This window comes from Poromitra crassiceps, assembly GCF_964638095.1.
Source record: "Poromitra crassiceps genome assembly, chromosome: 2".
NCBI classification, from domain to species: domain Eukaryota; kingdom Metazoa; phylum Chordata; class Actinopteri; order Beryciformes; family Melamphaidae; genus Poromitra; species Poromitra crassiceps.
In genome coordinates this window covers 50,821,199-50,839,437 of record NC_139624.1, presented here as the reverse complement: position 1 = coordinate 50,839,437, position 18,239 = coordinate 50,821,199, and the positions used below count along the sequence as shown (strand labels likewise).

Here is an 18,239-nt window from a genome sequence, read left to right as displayed (position 1 = left end):
ACAGTGCCATGCAAGAGGTAAATAATAAAATACACAATTGCAATTAACACATTTAATGAAAAAGTATTCATTAACACATTCACTGCCAGCCGCTCATCTGGCTCATCTTTCAAGACCCGAGGATTCTTTTCTGCTAAGATTTTGTGAACACACAATATCTCAAAATAACTAATAGAATGTGTGCTTTCTCTGTCTAAAAGAGTTAGTTTGTAGAGTTAGTAGTTATGTAAGCATTAGCAGTTGAATACAGCATGGTTTCAGCGTCAGAAAAATTATTCTGAGATAAACGGCTTTTTGTGAAATTCGATAGAACAGTCACTTTAACCATTCATTTTTGGCATCAGTAAGACGTCAGACATCTAAACAATAGTTTTGAACAGTAATTTCCTCCATAACAGCAGGAAACCCCCCTCTGCTTCCAACTCCTCCCTCCGTGTGTGTCTTCTTGGCTGCAGCGGCCGTGTCACAAGCTCGTTGCTGCTGCTGTAACCTCGCGTCACCAGGCTCATTGCTTTGCTGCTGCTGTGCCTGTCTGCGCGGCCGCTCTTTGAGGAAGTCTGGATGGACTCGCTCGTTACTTGGAGTTTTGGTTGAGAGCTTTGATGAAGCTTTTGCGATTCTGGTCATATTTATGCTGCGTGTTTCAAAGTGTGTTCCACCCGTAATCTATTATGCAAATTTGCAATCCCGCACCGCCAGCAATCAGCGCGAAAACGAAAGCGTTTTCGCCAATCCATTTTCATGAGAATGGCTTGATCACACTGCTTTTTGCTTGCCTTCCTCTAGTCAGGAGAGCACTGTCGCCACTTAGTGGGTCGGTGGAATGGGTTGTAAACGTTCGGTGGCTCCAATAATTATATAAGAGATGTAAAAGGGTTAGATGCACATCCCACGGTCAAAAAAAAAAAAATCTTTTTTTTGACGGAGTAATACGTCATTGGCAGTGAACCGTTGGATTTTTTTTGACGGAGTAATACGTCGTTGGCAGTGAACGTGTTAAGTGCCAAAAACGTTGGCAAACAGTAACAGGGAATAGAACAATATAGTCAGATAACCGTTTTCTGAACATTCCTGTTGTGCCCATAAAAACCATTGTGCAAGTGAAAAAAATAAATGAACTATCAGGAGGCTAGATAAAAGGTTCTTACACATTCTTAGCTGGATTTGAAGAAACAGTGGCTGGACAGTATAACTGTAAAGTAGGCCATATTCACCAAAACAAGCAAATTCCCAAGTGTGTACAAGGTTGGCAATGATCCAACATAAAAAATGGTAAGTAATATTGCATTGCCTTAATGCACACAGGGAGTTAATTGTTAATTGTTGATTAATAATAAAATACACAATTGCAATTAACACATACAAAATAATTCATTAAGTGCCAAAAACTTTGGCAAACAGTAACAGGGAATAGAACAAACAGTAACAGGGAATAGAACAGTAACAGGGACTAGAACAAACAGTAAGAGGGAATATAACACACAGTAACAGGGAATAGAACAAACAGAGAACAGATTTCTGAATATTCCTGTTGTGCCCATAAAAACCATGTAAAATAAGGCAATACCAAATAACATTGTGCAAGTGAAAAAATAAAGGAACTATCAGAGCAGGCTAGATAAAGGGTTCTTACACATTCTTAGCTGGATTTGAAGCAACAGTGGCAGGACAATAAACAATATAACTGTAAACTAGGCCATATTCACCTAAAGCCGGTCTTTCCACAAGGTAAAGCAATCTCCAAACTATTCAAGACATGGGAATGAGCAGTACAACGCCCCCTGTCTGCCAGCATAGTGCTGACACCCCGTTTTATACACCAGGTCTCACTTTAACTTGCTCTTAATATCCATGTTTTCACCCGTGACTCATTTACAAAGAGGGACAAAGGAGGCACTTGAGAGAGAGAACACAAGTGAGGGCTTTGCTAAGAGGCTAGAAGTTCCAGGTTGATAGATGACTTTGCTGAGCTCTTTATTTGAAAAACCTGAACTGTGTGAGGGGGAAACATCAGATGAGCCAGATCCATCCAGGGATAGGATTTAGGTCAGCCAAGTCGAATGATATAATTGACTGATTGATATAATTGGCAACACAGCAGGCGAGAGAAATGGGGTAGATTCCTTTGATCAAATCAAAAACCTGTGGGATGAAAAAGGGCTTCCAAAATAGCAGGAGGATACAATCAAGATAAAGGGTTTGGAAGCATGCAGACTGCAGAGAAAATGGCAATGCATTGCATAACCTGCATGTTTATACTGCATGTTCACCTGCTCAGTATGCACTTTAATACATTTTTGATGTTGCACAAGTTAGATGCTTCCAATCCGCTTATTTTGATTTGGGTCTATCCGCCGGTGTGACATGTGAAGGGCATTTAATAGGAAAGATTACTTTTTCTTTCAGCAAACTACTGCAGCGTCTAAATAGCAGATAAAACTGCTTTCTGAGGTTCTGTATTATTCCAAACAGATATATTTTCATCCTCATCGTCAAGAGCAACTGACATGTAGGTAAAGTTTTTCTTGCCAATTCGATGGCTGTAGGTAATTTCCCCCTGACTCGAGTTCTGTTCAAACAGTTGATATCACCTGTGGACCAGCTTCCTCCGGCCGCTGACCCGTGTCCACAGGCTGCGGGCCGTCTGGGCGATAGCCACACCGCGGGGCAGACGGAGGCTCCTCAGGGGCTCCCTGATACATGCTAACACCCCTGGCTCTGAGGGCTGCCCCAAGCATTCGTGGGAAATGTAGTTTATTCTTCTTAGCTGTTTGCTGTAGTAATTCCTGAGGTCGCAGAGCTCCTCCACTGCGGTCTCAGAGATGATGGAGGCCTGGGATGGAGAGCTAACCAGGGCCGGCTTCTGGTGGGCAGTGCTGGCAGCAGGGGGAGATGTGGGAACTTCTGCCGCTGCACAGGGTTTCCTTCTCAGTCTCTGAGGGGTGGTGGATTTTCGTTTGGAACTAGGTTTAGCTGGAGGCGTTTTTTCAAAATGGTCAACAGCTACATTTTCTATTATATTAATCTCAACATCCACCTCAACTACATGTTGAGGCAAGATGGTTTTTCTCTTGTCCTCTTCATCCTCTCCATGTCTGGCCATCTGTTTGTCTGTTCGTCTCTTTTGACCTCTCTCCGTTTGGCCGACTGGGTTTGGGTCTTGCTTTCTGGCCAGGTTCCTTTGTTCCTTTATTAGTTTGTGTTTTGGCGGTAGAGGACTGCTGCTGTCCATGTCAACAGGGTTGAAGGAAATATCAACCTCTTCCTCGTTGGCTTCAACAGCTGATGTGTCCGTCTGTAACCGTAAAGACTAGTGTCAGTGGCCAATAGGATGAAGGTGATGCATTCAAACATCAGCAATGCATGGAAGAACCCAGAGGCATGTGCATATAAAGAGATAATGGCCATTACAGTTTACAAATTATTATTATTATTGCTAAAAGAAAATAATCATAAATAGCTGGTAGGCAATAGGAATCCATAATGTACAATTTGGCCAACCTCTCTATATACTTGATGATAAAACGACCATGTTAGTGGAGCCAGTTAGTGTGATGCAGGGTTAGTGAAAGCATGCTCCAGAACAAGGAGAATGGGACCAGAGGGAGACCATGAGTGATGTTAATTTTACAAAGCGCTGGTTAGGATGCAATTATTAGATCGCATCATGCATGATATTTCACAAATTATAAAAGCATTTCCATTAGATAACAAAAATAAAATAAAATAAAATAAATCAATGGCTATCAATCCAACTTTAACATTCAGACAGTGGCCTAATCCCAGTTTCAGATGAATCTGTAATTGCCCGGACAATGCCATGCCAACAGATGCAGTAGTGAATGCAACAAAGAATATGGGAACTGTACTTTGTCAATTCATCTTCTGGGTGGGAGGGGGAGGGGGGCTAATGGTCTGTCTTGACTTTCTTGGCAACAGGGGAGTCTCCAGCACTTTGAACTGCTCTCTCCCCTTTGGATTTGGATTTTCCCTGGCCAGTCGCACCAGAGGGTTTTACCTGTAGGTCATCAACAACAGTATTTTACCTGAGAGGGTCTAACTCTTCTAGACCTGCACAGAGTGGGAGGAGGAAATACCAGGCGGAAGAATATGGGGAAAGTCTGGACGAGAGAATGTCAAGTATCTTCCAAGAAGAAAGAATCTTTGCAAGAACCACAATCCCAAAAAATCCCTTTCCTCCCTTTATTTGTTTTAGATTTTTATTTATTTATTTTAGGACTTAAAAGAGCCACAACTACCCATAAAGGAGCCGCATGTGGCTAGAGCCTCGGGTTGAATATCACTGATCTAAAGCAATCAGCATGTAAAACAACCTGAGCAACACTTTTTGGCAAAGGTAATAACCTCTTTTGATTCCAACAGTGGCCCGCTTGCAAGATTCCTCAATATTCCATGGCTTTGCCAATGAACTGATCAAATTCCATTACTGTCTGGAATACTCTTCAAATTAACTGTTCACATTCATTTAGTTGTGGTGACCTGTCACAGCTAGAAAATGTAAATATAACAACAATTAATCTCATGTCCTTATTGCTTAGAAATTATATCATCCTCATTATTTATCACAATAGAAATATCCAAATATGAAACATTCCTAAACTACAATATCTCCCTGAATTGAAGCAACTGGAATGGAACAAGGAGAAAACGTAGATCTCACAAGCAAAACCACAACATCTAAAACTCTAACCAACAGAACAATGTGGACCAACAGAAATATTGTGAACAGTACTATTTCTTGGTGAACAGAATAGGTGTTTTTGGAACATTGCACCGCACATTGGCAAAGTGCCTGGTGATTGGTGAAGACAAAACCAACACTCAAGCTAACGCCACTGCTTTCGGGACATGGGGACAAGACGACCGAAAATTTAGCTGACATCCAGATGTGAACTGAAGGATACATGTTAAATCTGGCCATTACGAGAAGTTGGGAGAAAAGAGGGTATGAAACAAATTAAGTGTCAAAACAGAGAACAAATCAGTATTTTGATGTGCAGAGTAGTAATGGCTCTACATGAAGTGCAATGATTCAATCTACTTATTAGGTTAGAGTACTAATGATCAGCAGTGGTGTGTGGTGGTTTTAGTTAAATATCATTATGGCTTCTAAAAAGCCCTGGAAATTAAAACAAATCACAATAATCACTATGTGGGAATAGCGTTGTTTGCAGAGACTGAATGATGCGAGTCACACTGCTAAGTCACACATCATCAAGGTCTTCAACCCCGAGACAAAATTTGCTCACCTTGACACGTTTGTTTGAGACATTTAGAAAATGTGTGGCGACATTTGAAAGTGACATGGAGGAAAGACAGAGAAATTCTCAAAATGTTCAAATGTTGAGAACCACTGGTTTAAACAGAAAGTCAATTTTGTGATTTGTTTTTGTTTTGCTTTAGTTTTTTAATGAACCAAGTGGGGTTTGGCCTTTTCTTTACTGAATTCATATCGAATGGCCTGAGCAATAGGGGTGGGCGATATGACCCTCAAATAATCGGCCCCAAAAATCCAGTATCAGTCAGGCTCTAGTGCGTGTTACTCACCACAGGAGCAGACCCAAGCCCTGTCTTCCTTATCTTCATGGTGAGCGTATGAGCCTGGTTCTTCAGCAGAGGAGCTTTGTGGCCCACCTTCAGGTAGAAGTAGGTGGTGTACGGCGTGAAGCTGAATTCCTCACTGAGGCCAAGAGACAAAACCCAACAGTGCAGATGGAGAAAAATCACAAACCTGAGAAACTGAGTTATTACATTTCAGCCATTTAGCTGGCTATAGTCAGCCCAGAGTTTAAATTGTTCCCCATCTAGCTTGTTATCACAAAATAAAGTGAATACAATTGTGTATTTAAAGGGCTCATGTTTCTAACTTTTAACAAACTAGGCATCTCGCGCGCTATGCACACTCGATTCCTGCTCGCCGAGCTGGCCCTGCAGCTCGCATACGCAGCTCAGCCACGCTCGACCGCTGTGCGGGCTCACTTGCTCCCTCACCCTCCCTGCAGCCCGCACAGCGGGCTCACCTGCTCTTATGACATCACTGATGATGTTACAACTTCGTATCACTGATGACATCACAATTGCTCTTATTGCTCTCATAAAGTCCGGCATTGTGACATCACTGATGATGTCATCAGTGATGTCATAAAGTCCCGGAAGTAATGCCGGACTTTATGACATCATCAGTGATTTATGACATCACTGATGACATCATCAGTGGGACAAAAATTTAAACAGAGAAACATTGCCCACATGCTCCCTTTTATAAAAGGCATCTCACGCTGATGAGATCATCAGTGATGTCACAATGCTGATGATGTCACTGATGACATCATCAGTGATGTCACAATGCACAATTGCAAGTGACATGATGTCATACCACTGAATTGTGATGTCATCAGTGATGTCATAAATCCTTCCCTCCTATCTGAAGAGCAGTTTCTCTGCTCCATATGTCTGGATGTGTTCACTGATCTAGTCTCCTCTCCACACCATGTGGACACAACTTCTGCAAACACTCTATCACTCAGCACTGGGATGTTAATCCCCCATGCAAGTGTCCCATGTGTACAGAGGTTGTTGACAGAAGAGAAAACGTAAGCTGTGGGTCAATACTTTCATATCTGAGATGGCTGCTCAGTTCAGAAAGTCAGTGAGTAGTAGGCCTAAGACAGAGGTTGAAATTCAGCAGGTGATCCAAGAGAGACAACTGAAGATTCATGAGGTCAGTCAGTAGAGCTCAGCAAGGAAGATGCAGACGGAGAGATAGCAGACAGTGTGTGTGTCTTCACTGCTCTGATGCAGTCTGTGGAGAGAGGCCAGGCTAAGCTCATTGAGACGATCGAAGAGAAGCAGAAAACAACAGAGAATCAAGCTGAAGGCTTCATCAAAGAAGTGGAACAGGAAATCTCTGAGCTGATGAAGAGAATGAGCAGCTCTCACACACTGAAGACCACCTCTATCTCCTCCAAAGCTTCCCATCCCTCAACACTCCTCCACACACCAAGGACTGGACAGAGGTCAGGGTCCATCGCTCATCATATGAGGGGACTGTGAGGAGAGCTGTGGCTCAGCTGGAGAGGAGACTCAGGAAAGAGATGGAGAAGCTGCTTGAGGCTGAGCTGAAGAGGGTCCAGCAATATGCAGGGATGTGACTCTGGATCCTGATACAGCAAATCCCTTTCTCATCCTGTCTGATGATGGGAAACAAGTACATCATGGTGATGATGTATGGAAAAATCAAACCGACAACCCAGAGATTTTCTCCTTGTATCGATGTCTTAGGAAAGCAGAGTTTCTCTTCAGGAATGTTTTACTATGAGGTTCAGGTTAAATGGAAGACTAAGTGGACTTTAGGAGTGGCCAGAGGGTCGATCAACAGGAAAGTAGGCATCACACTGAGCCCAGAGAATGGTTTCTGGGCTATACTGTTGAGGAATGAAATGAGTACAAAGCTGCTGCTGGCCCTGATGTCGTCCTCTCTCTGAAAAGGAAGCCTCAGAACGTGGGGGTGTTTGTGGATTATGAGGAAGGTCTGGTCTCCTTTTATGTCGTAGATGCTGCAGCTCCTATCTACTCCTTTACTGGCTGCACCTTCACTGAGAAACTCTACCCATACTTCTGTCCCTGTTATAATGATGGCGGTAAAAACTCCAACCCTCTGATCATCTCTCGTGTCAATCACACAGGTTGACTAATCATCTTCATCAACACATTCACACATACATTGTTTCTTCAGGTAACTGTTATAGCCACTCCCTGCCTGTGTAAAATAAAAATAAAAGCCCAGTAACTACTAATGTCACCTGTCTCTTTACTCTTCTTGGGAACATTATCATAAAACATCACACCCAGGACAGGTGCTGAAGTAAGCGGTGCAGACATAATTTTCATCAGTCAAGCAATTGCGTGACATCTCCAGTTGACATCACTTCACACACACACACACACACACACACACACACACACACACACACACACACACACACACACACACCCCTTCCGTCACAAATTGTGACTAAGATAAGATAACGATTTTAGACGGACAAGCCCGTCTTTTATTGTCACACGGTTACACATCAACACATGCACGGAGGGCCACAAACACACACATGCTGACGGTGGCCGGTGAAATTTGTCCTCTGCATTTAACCCATCCTGGCTTTGTCCTTTCCTCCAGGGGGCAGGCCAGGAGCAGTGGTCGCTTTCTCGTACAGCGCCCGGGGACCGACTTCGGATGTTGTCGTCACTGGTCGGATGACGATGACGATCTGATCTTCTGCATGTTTTTTTTTAATGGGGGGGGGTTATATACGGAGGAACCCCCCTGGGGGAGCACGGGGAGAACATGCAAACTCCACACAGACAGAAAGGCCCTTACGACGAGATACCCCACCTGGGCAGTAGGCACTGAAGATATGGGGGGAACACAACCACAGCGCCCGCAGTGTCCCAGGTGAGAATCGAACTCAGGACCTTCTGACTGCGAGGCGACAGCTCTACCACTGAGCCACCGTGCCCCCTGATGACAGTTGCACGAGTGACATCACAGTTGGGCAATTGCAAATGCATTCAACATTTGCTCAAATGACATCACTGATGGCATCACAACTGCCTGATCATCACAGTCGAGCAATTGCGTGACATCACTTCCAGTTGAGTGACATCACTCACACGAGATGGATTCGCTGACCTACAGGTGACTACATCAGGCAGTTGTGATGATGGCCCAGGAACCAGACGATGGCTTGTTCTGCCCCTGGGCTGAAATCTCTATTAACGGAGGACCCCTTCACGAAGGTGAAGGCGCGTTGCTCAGGAGGGATGAGGAGCGGAGGGAGGAACATGAGACGAGGTGCAACACCCAAGATTGAGGAGGTGTGAGAAACAAAGTTGAAACCTGAAAAAAGAAGAACCAGGTCTAGAGTGAGACAAGAAGAAGAAGAAGAAGAAGAAGAAGAAGAAGAAGAAGAAGAAGAAGAAGAAGAAGAAGAAGAAGAAGAAGAAGAAGAAGAAGAAGAAGAAGAAGAAGAAGAAGAAGAAGAAGAAGAAGAAGACCTTTGCACGTAATTTTAAGATATCAGTTAGAATAGTGACATAATTTCATTATGTTTGATAATAATTCTATAGCTGTCTGACTCCCCTTTTAGTTGATGGCACAAGGCAGCTCAATTTAACCCCTGGTTGTCACAAAATCCCATGGCACACCTGGACTTGCCTCATTAAGCAGGAAATCCGATTGAGTCTAGGGATGCACCAATCGATCGGCACGTGACCGGAAATGGCCGATTTTCAGCTGATCGGCATCAACCGGTGACCTGCACCGGTCAGTCCACATAGCCGATTTTGTGCCCCGGTCGGCTCCCCCCGTTTTTTGTTTGGTCAATTACCTACAGCTGCACGATGCACGCGTTCACGTGACGTGCGCGCACCCCAAGGCAGAGAGACAGATGGGCTGCAGCCAAAAGGAAACACACGCCAGCATGTCCTCCTCATTGTGGAAATTTTGCAGTTTGTCACACATGCAAGTCGAAAATAAGCCAGAGGTTCGGCCGAATCCCGCTCAGCTGGAGTCCACTCCAGTCTGAGCAGCTCGCTTCACCTCACTGCCCCCTCTCTCTCCCCGGCCACAGCGCAGCACAGCCGGCTTGGCGAAGTGAAGGTGAGATGGAGCCCTGTGTCCAGTATGATATGGTTACCCTTCCCTGACCTGCTGCAGCTGCAGTCCCCATCACCGCTGCTGCAGATCAGCTGCTGCTGCTATCTGTCAGTCATGTTGTAACGTGGATACAGGAGAGGACTATTTGTTTCGTATTGCGAATAGAACTACGAACATAATAATAAAACGCATTGGACTTCAGTGTGCAAGGTTTCTGAGCGTGATGATTTTTTTTTCGGATGGCAGATTTAAAAAAAACGCATAGGAAATTTCAGACTATGTGTAAACTCTGACATTCATCAACTCAAACTCATTTCCTCATCTACGGTACTCAAGAACAGCCAAATCCACTACTGTAGAGTGGGCGTGGCTTCGAAGGTCTGGACTCCAGACCTAGGCTATAAACACCTTGTCCATGGATAACATTTTGATGTTCTGTTGCACCTTTTTTCTTTTGGAAAAGTAAATGCATGATAGCTGTGGGATATACTGGAATTAATTGTTTTATATTCATTGTATTTTCACAAAAAAGAAAAGCTCTGTCCAGTAACCTGGAACACTTTTATTTTGAGATGTGTTTGAGTGAGATGGTCCTACCTCATGCAAACGATAAGAAATGTGACATGAATCTTAATTTTCTATTAAAGCAAAGTTAAAAAAAAAATTGTAACCCGTCAATTATTGTTCTTAGAAAGAAAATCGGAATCGGCCAAAATCGGTATCGGCAAGTCAGACTATTCAAAAATCGGAAATGGCCAAGAAAATGGCAACCGGTGCATCCCTAATTGAGTCCAACACAAGCAAAGTCACATAAAAGAGAGCAGAATAGAAATAAATTAATAGAAATAAATTACTTCTATATGTGCTCCAGTACTAGGTAGTAATCCTGTATTAGCACATCAGCAAGTTCATTATGGAAAAACTAAGACAGCTCCTTACTGAGACTCAGGCACAGGGTCCTTCTAATCTTGACCAAGTGAAACTCATCAAGAGACCAGCTCTTCCAGCTCCACATCATAAGAACACTGGAGTGAGCAGCAAGCGGTACCTGAGGTATCCCAGCAGCAGTAGGCGGACGATAACAGACTCCGCCTCCAACCGAGGCATGGTGGTGATCTGAATCATCTTCCTGCGCTTGGCGGGGCCTTTCCCCATCCAGGCATCCACCACCTTCAGAGGGGTCATCTTCTCATCCATGGACGCTGCCAGCTCCACTATCTGCACCACCTGCCGGGCATGCTGACTGATGTCTACGGTGGTGCAGTCTGCGGGGGGAGGGGGGTTGGTGGGATGGGGAGATCAAAAGAAAACGAAATCAAGCGTGAACAACTACGAAATCATTCGAGAAGTTGGCCGGTGACCCAAATTCAAGTCACGCAAAACAGGAGACTCAAACTAATCTGAATGCATTCCAGACGCGAAAAAAACAGAACACACATTTTGAAATCACACACACAAGGATGATTCCATGATGCGAAGCACACACACCTTGTCCATGGCGGCATGCATCACACATCTGGTCGCATCCCTCATCGTCCCAGACTTCGTCAAAGTGAACAGCCATGAGCGACCGCCGACACCTTCACACAGCAACAGAGAAGAGACGATCACATCAATCCATCCCTGCCACATTGTGCACCATATCCAGACTCTCTGTGTGTGTGTGTGTGTGTGTGTGTGTGTGTGTGTGTGTGTGTGTGTGTGTGTGTGTGTGTGTGTGTGTGTGCGTGCGTGCATGATCTCTACCTGTCAATGTTTTGGCAGTACTCGACCATCTGCAGTAGCTTCTTCTGACCGACGTTCTCCATCACCACCATGGTGCTGATCCTGAAGACGTCAGCAAAGCCAAAGAAGACGATGCAGTCCGCCGGACGGTCGTCTCTGCCTGGACGTGGAGGGAATAGAGAGAGGGTGATATTGAGTATCATAGCACCAATACTACAGCAATATAAACTAGTATAATGTCATGATAGAAATGAGACAGGGTCTACCTGCCCGTCCGCTCTCCTGGTAGTAGTTCTCGATGGACTTGCTGATCGTGTGATGGATGACAAACCTGACGTCGGGTTTGTCAATGCCCATGCCAAACGCCACTGTAGCTACCACCACCTGCAGTGCAACACAATGACATACTGTAACATATTCCAACTACGGCAAGTACAACTACAGTATGGCTGCTTTGCCAGGAAGGACAACACCATTCAAATTCAAGTCAATTCTAGCTTTGATTTAAAAGTTTCTGACAATTACTGTAGTCTACTCTAAGTAGTGAAATTTGGGGAGCACTGCCCAAAGCTCCTATGAAATAATGAATGATGCCCCACTAAGCACCACCCATATACCTGGATTTTGTTGGTGGTCCATTTGCGGTGAACCCGTGACTTGTCGTCCGGCTCCATGCCAGCGTGGTACGGATAGGCCAGGATGCCTTTCTCCTGCAGGGCGGATGACACCGCCTCAGCGTCCTTCTGGGAGAACACGTACACAATCCCTGCCACATACAAGTCACAAAAACCTTCGAAAATAAATTCAGTTTCGGGAAAGTTTGTGCGTAAATGTGAGAAAACCAAATAATCAATTCAGCAATATCTGAAACGAGTTTTGTAAATTTTAACATATAAATGTATGAACTGCATTGAATCACGAGACTTAACGGCCTTGTTTGCCATTGTACCTGACTGGTCCTTGTATCTGTCCTTGATCAGAGAGGAGATGTCACTTATTGATATGTCATTATTGGAATCTTTAATACGAACCTGCAAAACAAACAGTTGTACTTTTAGTATCACAAGCTATTGCCAAACTTGCATCCAGTACTTGCAAAGACAACACTGGATTCACTTCTATGTTCGATGCAAAACAGTGGAGATTATTTACAAAGGTCAGACCATCAGCAGGTGCTATAGCGTGTGTGTGATGAAAATACACAGGTGTGTCAGTGAGCGCACATGCATATGAAGCAGGTGGGGCTGACAGGTGTGTGTGTGTGTGTGTGTGTGTGTGTGTGTGTGTGTGTGTGTGTGTGTGTGTGTGTGTGTGTGTGTGTGTGTAGTTGCCATAGCACCCACCTCGTAGTAGAGGTTGGTCCGGTTGAAGGAGGCGGTGAGTGTGATTGGCTGAGGCACAGACAGGATCTTCTGACAGTCCATCAGAATGCTGCCGGTTGCCGTGGCCGTCAGCCCTAGCAATGGGACCTTGGGGAACTGCCTCTTTAGGATGCCCAGGAGCTTATAATCTGGAGAGAAAGAGAGGAAGAGCTTGAACATTGTTTTTTTTAATCTCTTCCCCCCCCCCCCCCGATTTTTTCCGCCAGCCGCTTCAGAGTTTCACCTATAGGACGTAGCACGTGGGAAGATCACGCTATTCCCCCCAGTTCCTCTTCCCCCGAACAGGCACCCCGACTGACCAGAGGAGGCACTAGTGCACTGACCAGGACACATATCCTTAATCCGGCTTCCCACCCACAATTGTGCCTGTATGGACGCCCGACCAAGCCGGGGGTAACACGGGGGCTCGAACCTGCTACCCTCGTGTTGGTAAGCGAAGAGCTTGAATTTCATCACCCCAAGTCTACAGAAACTATACTGTACTTCATATTTCTGGGGATAAACTTAGAGTTACACATCAACTGACATCTCTGTCTATTTAAATAGTTAAAGCCAAAAACTGGACACCTACTCCAAAAAAAGTATTAACACAAAACAAAAAGAAATTGTGGTACTCTTTGAATTATCGTAGGTCTTTTAAATCCTTGATTGACAAAATAGAGAGAACCCAGTCTTTTTTCAAGTAATGATCACTTTTTCTCATAATATATTCTGGTGAAAGCTGGTTATATCACAGATCCGCCCCACACTCCCCCCAGACCACGACCCGCTACAATTTGCATACCGCCCCAACAGGAGCACAGCGGATGCAGTAGCACACGTGCTCCACACCGCCCTCTCCCACCTGGAGGGGAAGGACACCTATGTAAGAATGCTGTTCGTGGACTACAGCTCAGCATTCAACACCATAGTACCCTCCAGGCTGGTACGCAAGCTCAAGGATCTGGGACTAAACACAGCAATGTGCGACTGGATCCTGGATTTCCTGACAGATCGCCGCCAGGTGGTGAGGGTGGGCAACCTCAATTCAATTCAATTCAACTTTATTTAAAGTGTAAAATCACCATGAGACATGGTCTCGAAACACTTTACAATCAAGGCATCACACAGCAGAAAATACAAATACGAACAATACTATATACATTATATGGGCTAGGACATAGGGGTGATTCATGGTGCAAGAAGTAGAAAACGAATAAAAAGTCATAATACAAAAAATAAATAAAAATAATTGCAGAAGGCAGAGTGCATAATGTCAAGAAGTGCCATGTTTCTGAGAATAAATGGGTTTTTAATCTGGTCTTAAAAACATCAATGGAGCCCGCATCCCTAACTGATTGGGGAAGTTGGTTCCAGAGATGGGGAGCACGGTAGGAAAATGCTCTACTACCTGCTGTTTTTTTATTAATTCTCGGGACGGTGAGGTAGTTACCTACCTGTGAGCGGAGGGTGCGGGTGGGAGTATAGGGGATGAGTAGTTCCGATAAATAAAGCGGTGCGAGCCCATGCAAAGATTTATATGCTAATAAAAGCACTTTAAAATCTGCTCTGGCCTGGATTGGAAGCCAGTGGAGGGCAATTAAAACCGGAGTTACATGATCAAACTTCCGAGTTTTTGTAAGTAGTCTGGCCGCCGCGTTTTGTACGAGCTGTAGATTTTTAATGGCCTGAGTTGGCAGGCCAGAAAACAGTACATTACAGTAATCGAGTCGTGATGTGACAAAGGCATGAATTAGAATTTCTGCGTCTGGTGAAGTTAAAAGGGGGCGGATCTTAGCGATGTTGTGTAAGTGAAAAAATGCCGTTTTGGTTATTGTTCTAATGTGGGCGTTAAAAGAAAGTGCTGGGTCAAAGGTCACGCCAAGGTTTTTCAGGGTTGAGGTCGGGGTGATGGTGCAGCTGTCGATGGTCAGGCTAAGGTCAGCGAGGAGTGGGAGTTGGGTTTTTGGGCCGATAATGAGGAGCTCGGTTTTATTGGCATTGAGGTGTAGGAAATTATGAGACATCCAGTCAGTAACAGCAGCTAAGCAGGAGTTGAGGTTTGTGAGTTTGGAGCGATCGTTGGGTGTGATGGGAATGTAGATTTGTGTGTCGTCGGCATAACAGTGAAAATTGATATGGAAACGGCGGAAGATGTCACCTAGGGGCAGTAGGTAGACACCAAAGAATAGTGGACCCAGGACGGATCCCTGTGGTACACCAAACAGTACGGGGGAGAATGATGATATGACGTTTTTGTGTGAAACACAGTGCGTTCTGTCAGACAGATAGGATTTGATCCAGGCGAGTGCCGTTCCACGGATGCCCACATAGTGGCGTAGGCGGTCTAGCAGGATGTTGTGGTCAATAGTGTCGAAGGCGGCACTTAGGTCTAGCAGGATGAGGAGTGAGGAGGAATTATTATCAGATGCCATGAGAAGGTCGTTGGTGACTTTAGTAAGTGCAGTCTCGGTGCTGTGAAGTGATCTGAAACCTGATTGAAAAGGATCGAGGAGGCTATTGTTTGTGAGATGATCGATTAATTGGGTTGAGACTATTTTCTCGAGGGCTTTCGAGAGGAATGGGAGGTTAGAGATGGGTCTGAAGTTGTTTAAGATTTCGGGGTCCAGGTTTGGTTTTTTGAGTAATGGTCTGATAACGGCTGTTTTGAAAGAAGTGGGCACGGTGCCGGATAGCAGAGACTTATTAAAGATGGTGAGTATGGTAGTGCCTAATGTTGGGAAAAGTAGTTTAATTAGTTTTGCAGGGAGAGGGTCGAATAAGCAGGTTGTGGGTTTGGATGACATTATTATTTTGGAGAGAGCGTCGAGGGAGATGGTATCAAAGTCTGAGAGAATGATGGTCTCATCTAAGGCTCTCAGAGGAGGGCTGAGCGGGGGGGTTGTAACCTTATTGGATAGGGAGATTATTATTTCGTCTCTAATACCTATGATTTTGTTGTTGAAGAAGTGGAGGAAGTCATTGGCTGTAAATGGAGAGTTTGTGGTGGGAGGGGGTTGGCGGGTGAGTTTTGTGATGGTGTCAAATAAAAAATTTGGGTTATCTTTATTGTTATTGATGAGGTTGGATAGATAAAGGGTTCGGGCAGCAGAGAGCATACGCTTGTATTTGGTAAGGCTCTCACTCCAGGTGAGTTTAAAAACCTCCAGCTTGGATGAGCGCCATTTTCGTTCCAGTTTTCTGCAGATCCGTTTTTGGGCACGTGTCTCCTCGGTATACCAGGAGGAGGGTTTTATTTGACGGCGGGATTTTACACACAAGGGTGCAGTAGAGTCCAACGAGGCGAGTAGAATTGAGTTAAAGTCGTTTGTAAAATCGTTAAGGGAATTGATGTGTTCTGGGAGAGATGAAAGTGATGTTGGTAACAGGTCAGTGAGAACAGTAATGGTGGAGTTATCTATACGGCGAGTGCTATATGTATCATTCTGGAATGGCTGTTGGTGGGGCAAATCAACTTTAAATTTAATGAGGTAGTGATCTGAGAGAATTGGAGGGTATGCTAGAACTGACAGATCGGATATCTTAATAGTACCGCGGGTAAGGACAAGATCAAGTGTGTTGCCACTGGAGTGCGTCTGGTCATGAACCAGCTGCGCAAAGCCGAAGGCGTCAACCAGGGACATGAAAGCCTTGCAGAGTGAGTCAGTTGCACGATTTACATGGACATTAAAGTCACCGGTGATAATAATATTGTCGGCGTGGGTCACGAGGTCGAAAAGGAAGGTGGAAAACTCATCGAGAAAAGAGGAGTAGGGCCCAGGTGGGCGATAGAGGAAAACGAGGCGGAGCGCTCCCAGGCCAGCAATATTTAAGGGGCGCATGGAGAGTATTTCACAAGATGTGAGGCTGTGTTTCTGATCGTGAGAAAAATCCAAACGTGACTTATAAATTAGAGCGACGCCTCCACCTTTTTTAGATGTCCGTGCAACATGCATATTTGTGAAATTAGAGGGGGACGCTTCGTTCAGTGAGAAGGCTTCGTTTGGTGTTAGCCATGTTTCACATAATCCCATGACATCGATATTGTGCTCTGTAATCAAATCATTGATTAGCAGCGCTTTATTAGTGAGAGAGCGGATGTTGATGAAGCCGAATTGAATGGGCTGACTCGTGGGGATAGCATTGCTGCCAGGAGAATTACAGTGGATGAGATTATTATGAGTGTGATTGGTTCGGCGATGACATACTGTTGGGATGGGATACACAGTGATGGGAAACATGGAGATTGGGTTATTGGGAACAGGGGTTATCGTAGGAGGAGAGGCGGAAAAGGGAGACAGATGAAAGGGGCTAACATATCTATTGGTTATGTGGACAGGAATGGAAGAAGGCGCAGTACAATTATTTTGACAGTAGGGGGGGCTAGTGGTCGGAGCAGTGGTCGGAGCAGTGGACTGTTGTGGAACTGTAGAGGAAGAAAGTCATTCAGGTGTGGCGCATGCGCAGTGCACTGCACAGCGTTGCCAGACGTACGATAATTATCGTATTTGTACGATAATTTCGACCTCTGTACGATGTACGATCAATAATCCCAAAATCCCCCAAATGTACGATAATTTCATCATTTTGTGACACAGACAAATCCTACGTCTATCACTCTATCTGTTTATACAATCATCTCTTCAAACAACATATTTGCAGCCAATACGTGCAGGGTGTTTTGTTGTTGTTGCAACACAGGCTGAGATCACAGTGTTGAAAGATCATGCCAAGTCCAAAAAGTAGCCTGTGATCAGCCGCAGGCCCCCCGACTTTGGCGCGCCGTAGGCGCGCCGCGCTGGGGAGGGGGCGTACGATAATTTCACTCCAAAAACGATAATTTTGACCCTCTGGTACGATAATTCAACATTTGCCATCTGGCAACACTGGCACTGCATGCTGAATGTTTGCAGCCAGTACTTGTGATCCCAGTTTGTTTGGATGGATGCCGTCTCCCCTAAAGAAAGACGAACGATTCCAGAACAAATTAAAATTGTCAATGAAGCATATATCGCGCTTGCTGCATTCGGACTGGAGCCAGGTGTGGAGGCTGAGGATTCTGCTAAAACGTCCTATCCCACGGAATAATGTGGGAGTAGGACCAGAGAAGAAAACGGACTTTCCACAACTATTTAAGAGTGTGAAGAGACGCCTAAAATCTTGTTTGGTCAGCTCAGACTGTTGACGAGCGGTGTCGTTTGACCCCACGTGGACAATTACCCGTTTAATAGAGGACGGGAGTGAAAGCAGCAACCCTGGAAGCCTATCCAGGATAGTAGGGACTGTAGCCCCGGGGAAACAGTGAGTGGCAGCGTTAAAGAAACGGACATTTCGGATAATGGAGTCCCCAACTATTAATGATGTCGGGGAGAAAAGAGGGCGAGGAGACGGCTGTGTGTTGCAGACAGACGTGGGGAGAGAGGGATCCTCCGCTAGCTGCGGACAAGGAAAAGCACCGGACCGAATGTTCACTACAG

At 45.0% G+C, this 18,239-nt stretch overlaps 1 protein-coding gene across 1 annotated transcript in view; it reads right to left on the bottom strand.

The window, feature by feature from the left end:
- Nucleotides 1-883: 883 nt before the first annotated feature.
- The window catches only part of recql (RecQ helicase-like), a 35,432-nt gene continuing 18,076 nt past the window's right edge, over nt 884-18,239 (bottom strand). The window contains exons 7-15 of the mRNA XM_083657524.1: nt 12,745-12,911; nt 12,351-12,432; nt 12,019-12,167; nt 11,668-11,785; nt 11,423-11,561; nt 11,165-11,256; nt 10,725-10,941; nt 5,565-5,701; nt 884-3,282 (exon numbers count right to left, since the gene is read on the bottom strand). Of these exons, the coding sequence (XP_083513650.1) occupies nt 2,588-3,282; nt 5,565-5,701; nt 10,725-10,941; nt 11,165-11,256; nt 11,423-11,561; nt 11,668-11,785; nt 12,019-12,167; nt 12,351-12,432; nt 12,745-12,911 (1,796 nt within the window). The 3' untranslated portion in view covers nt 884-2,587. The remainder of the gene's footprint in view (nt 3,283-5,564; nt 5,702-10,724; nt 10,942-11,164; nt 11,257-11,422; nt 11,562-11,667; nt 11,786-12,018; nt 12,168-12,350; nt 12,433-12,744; nt 12,912-18,239) is intronic.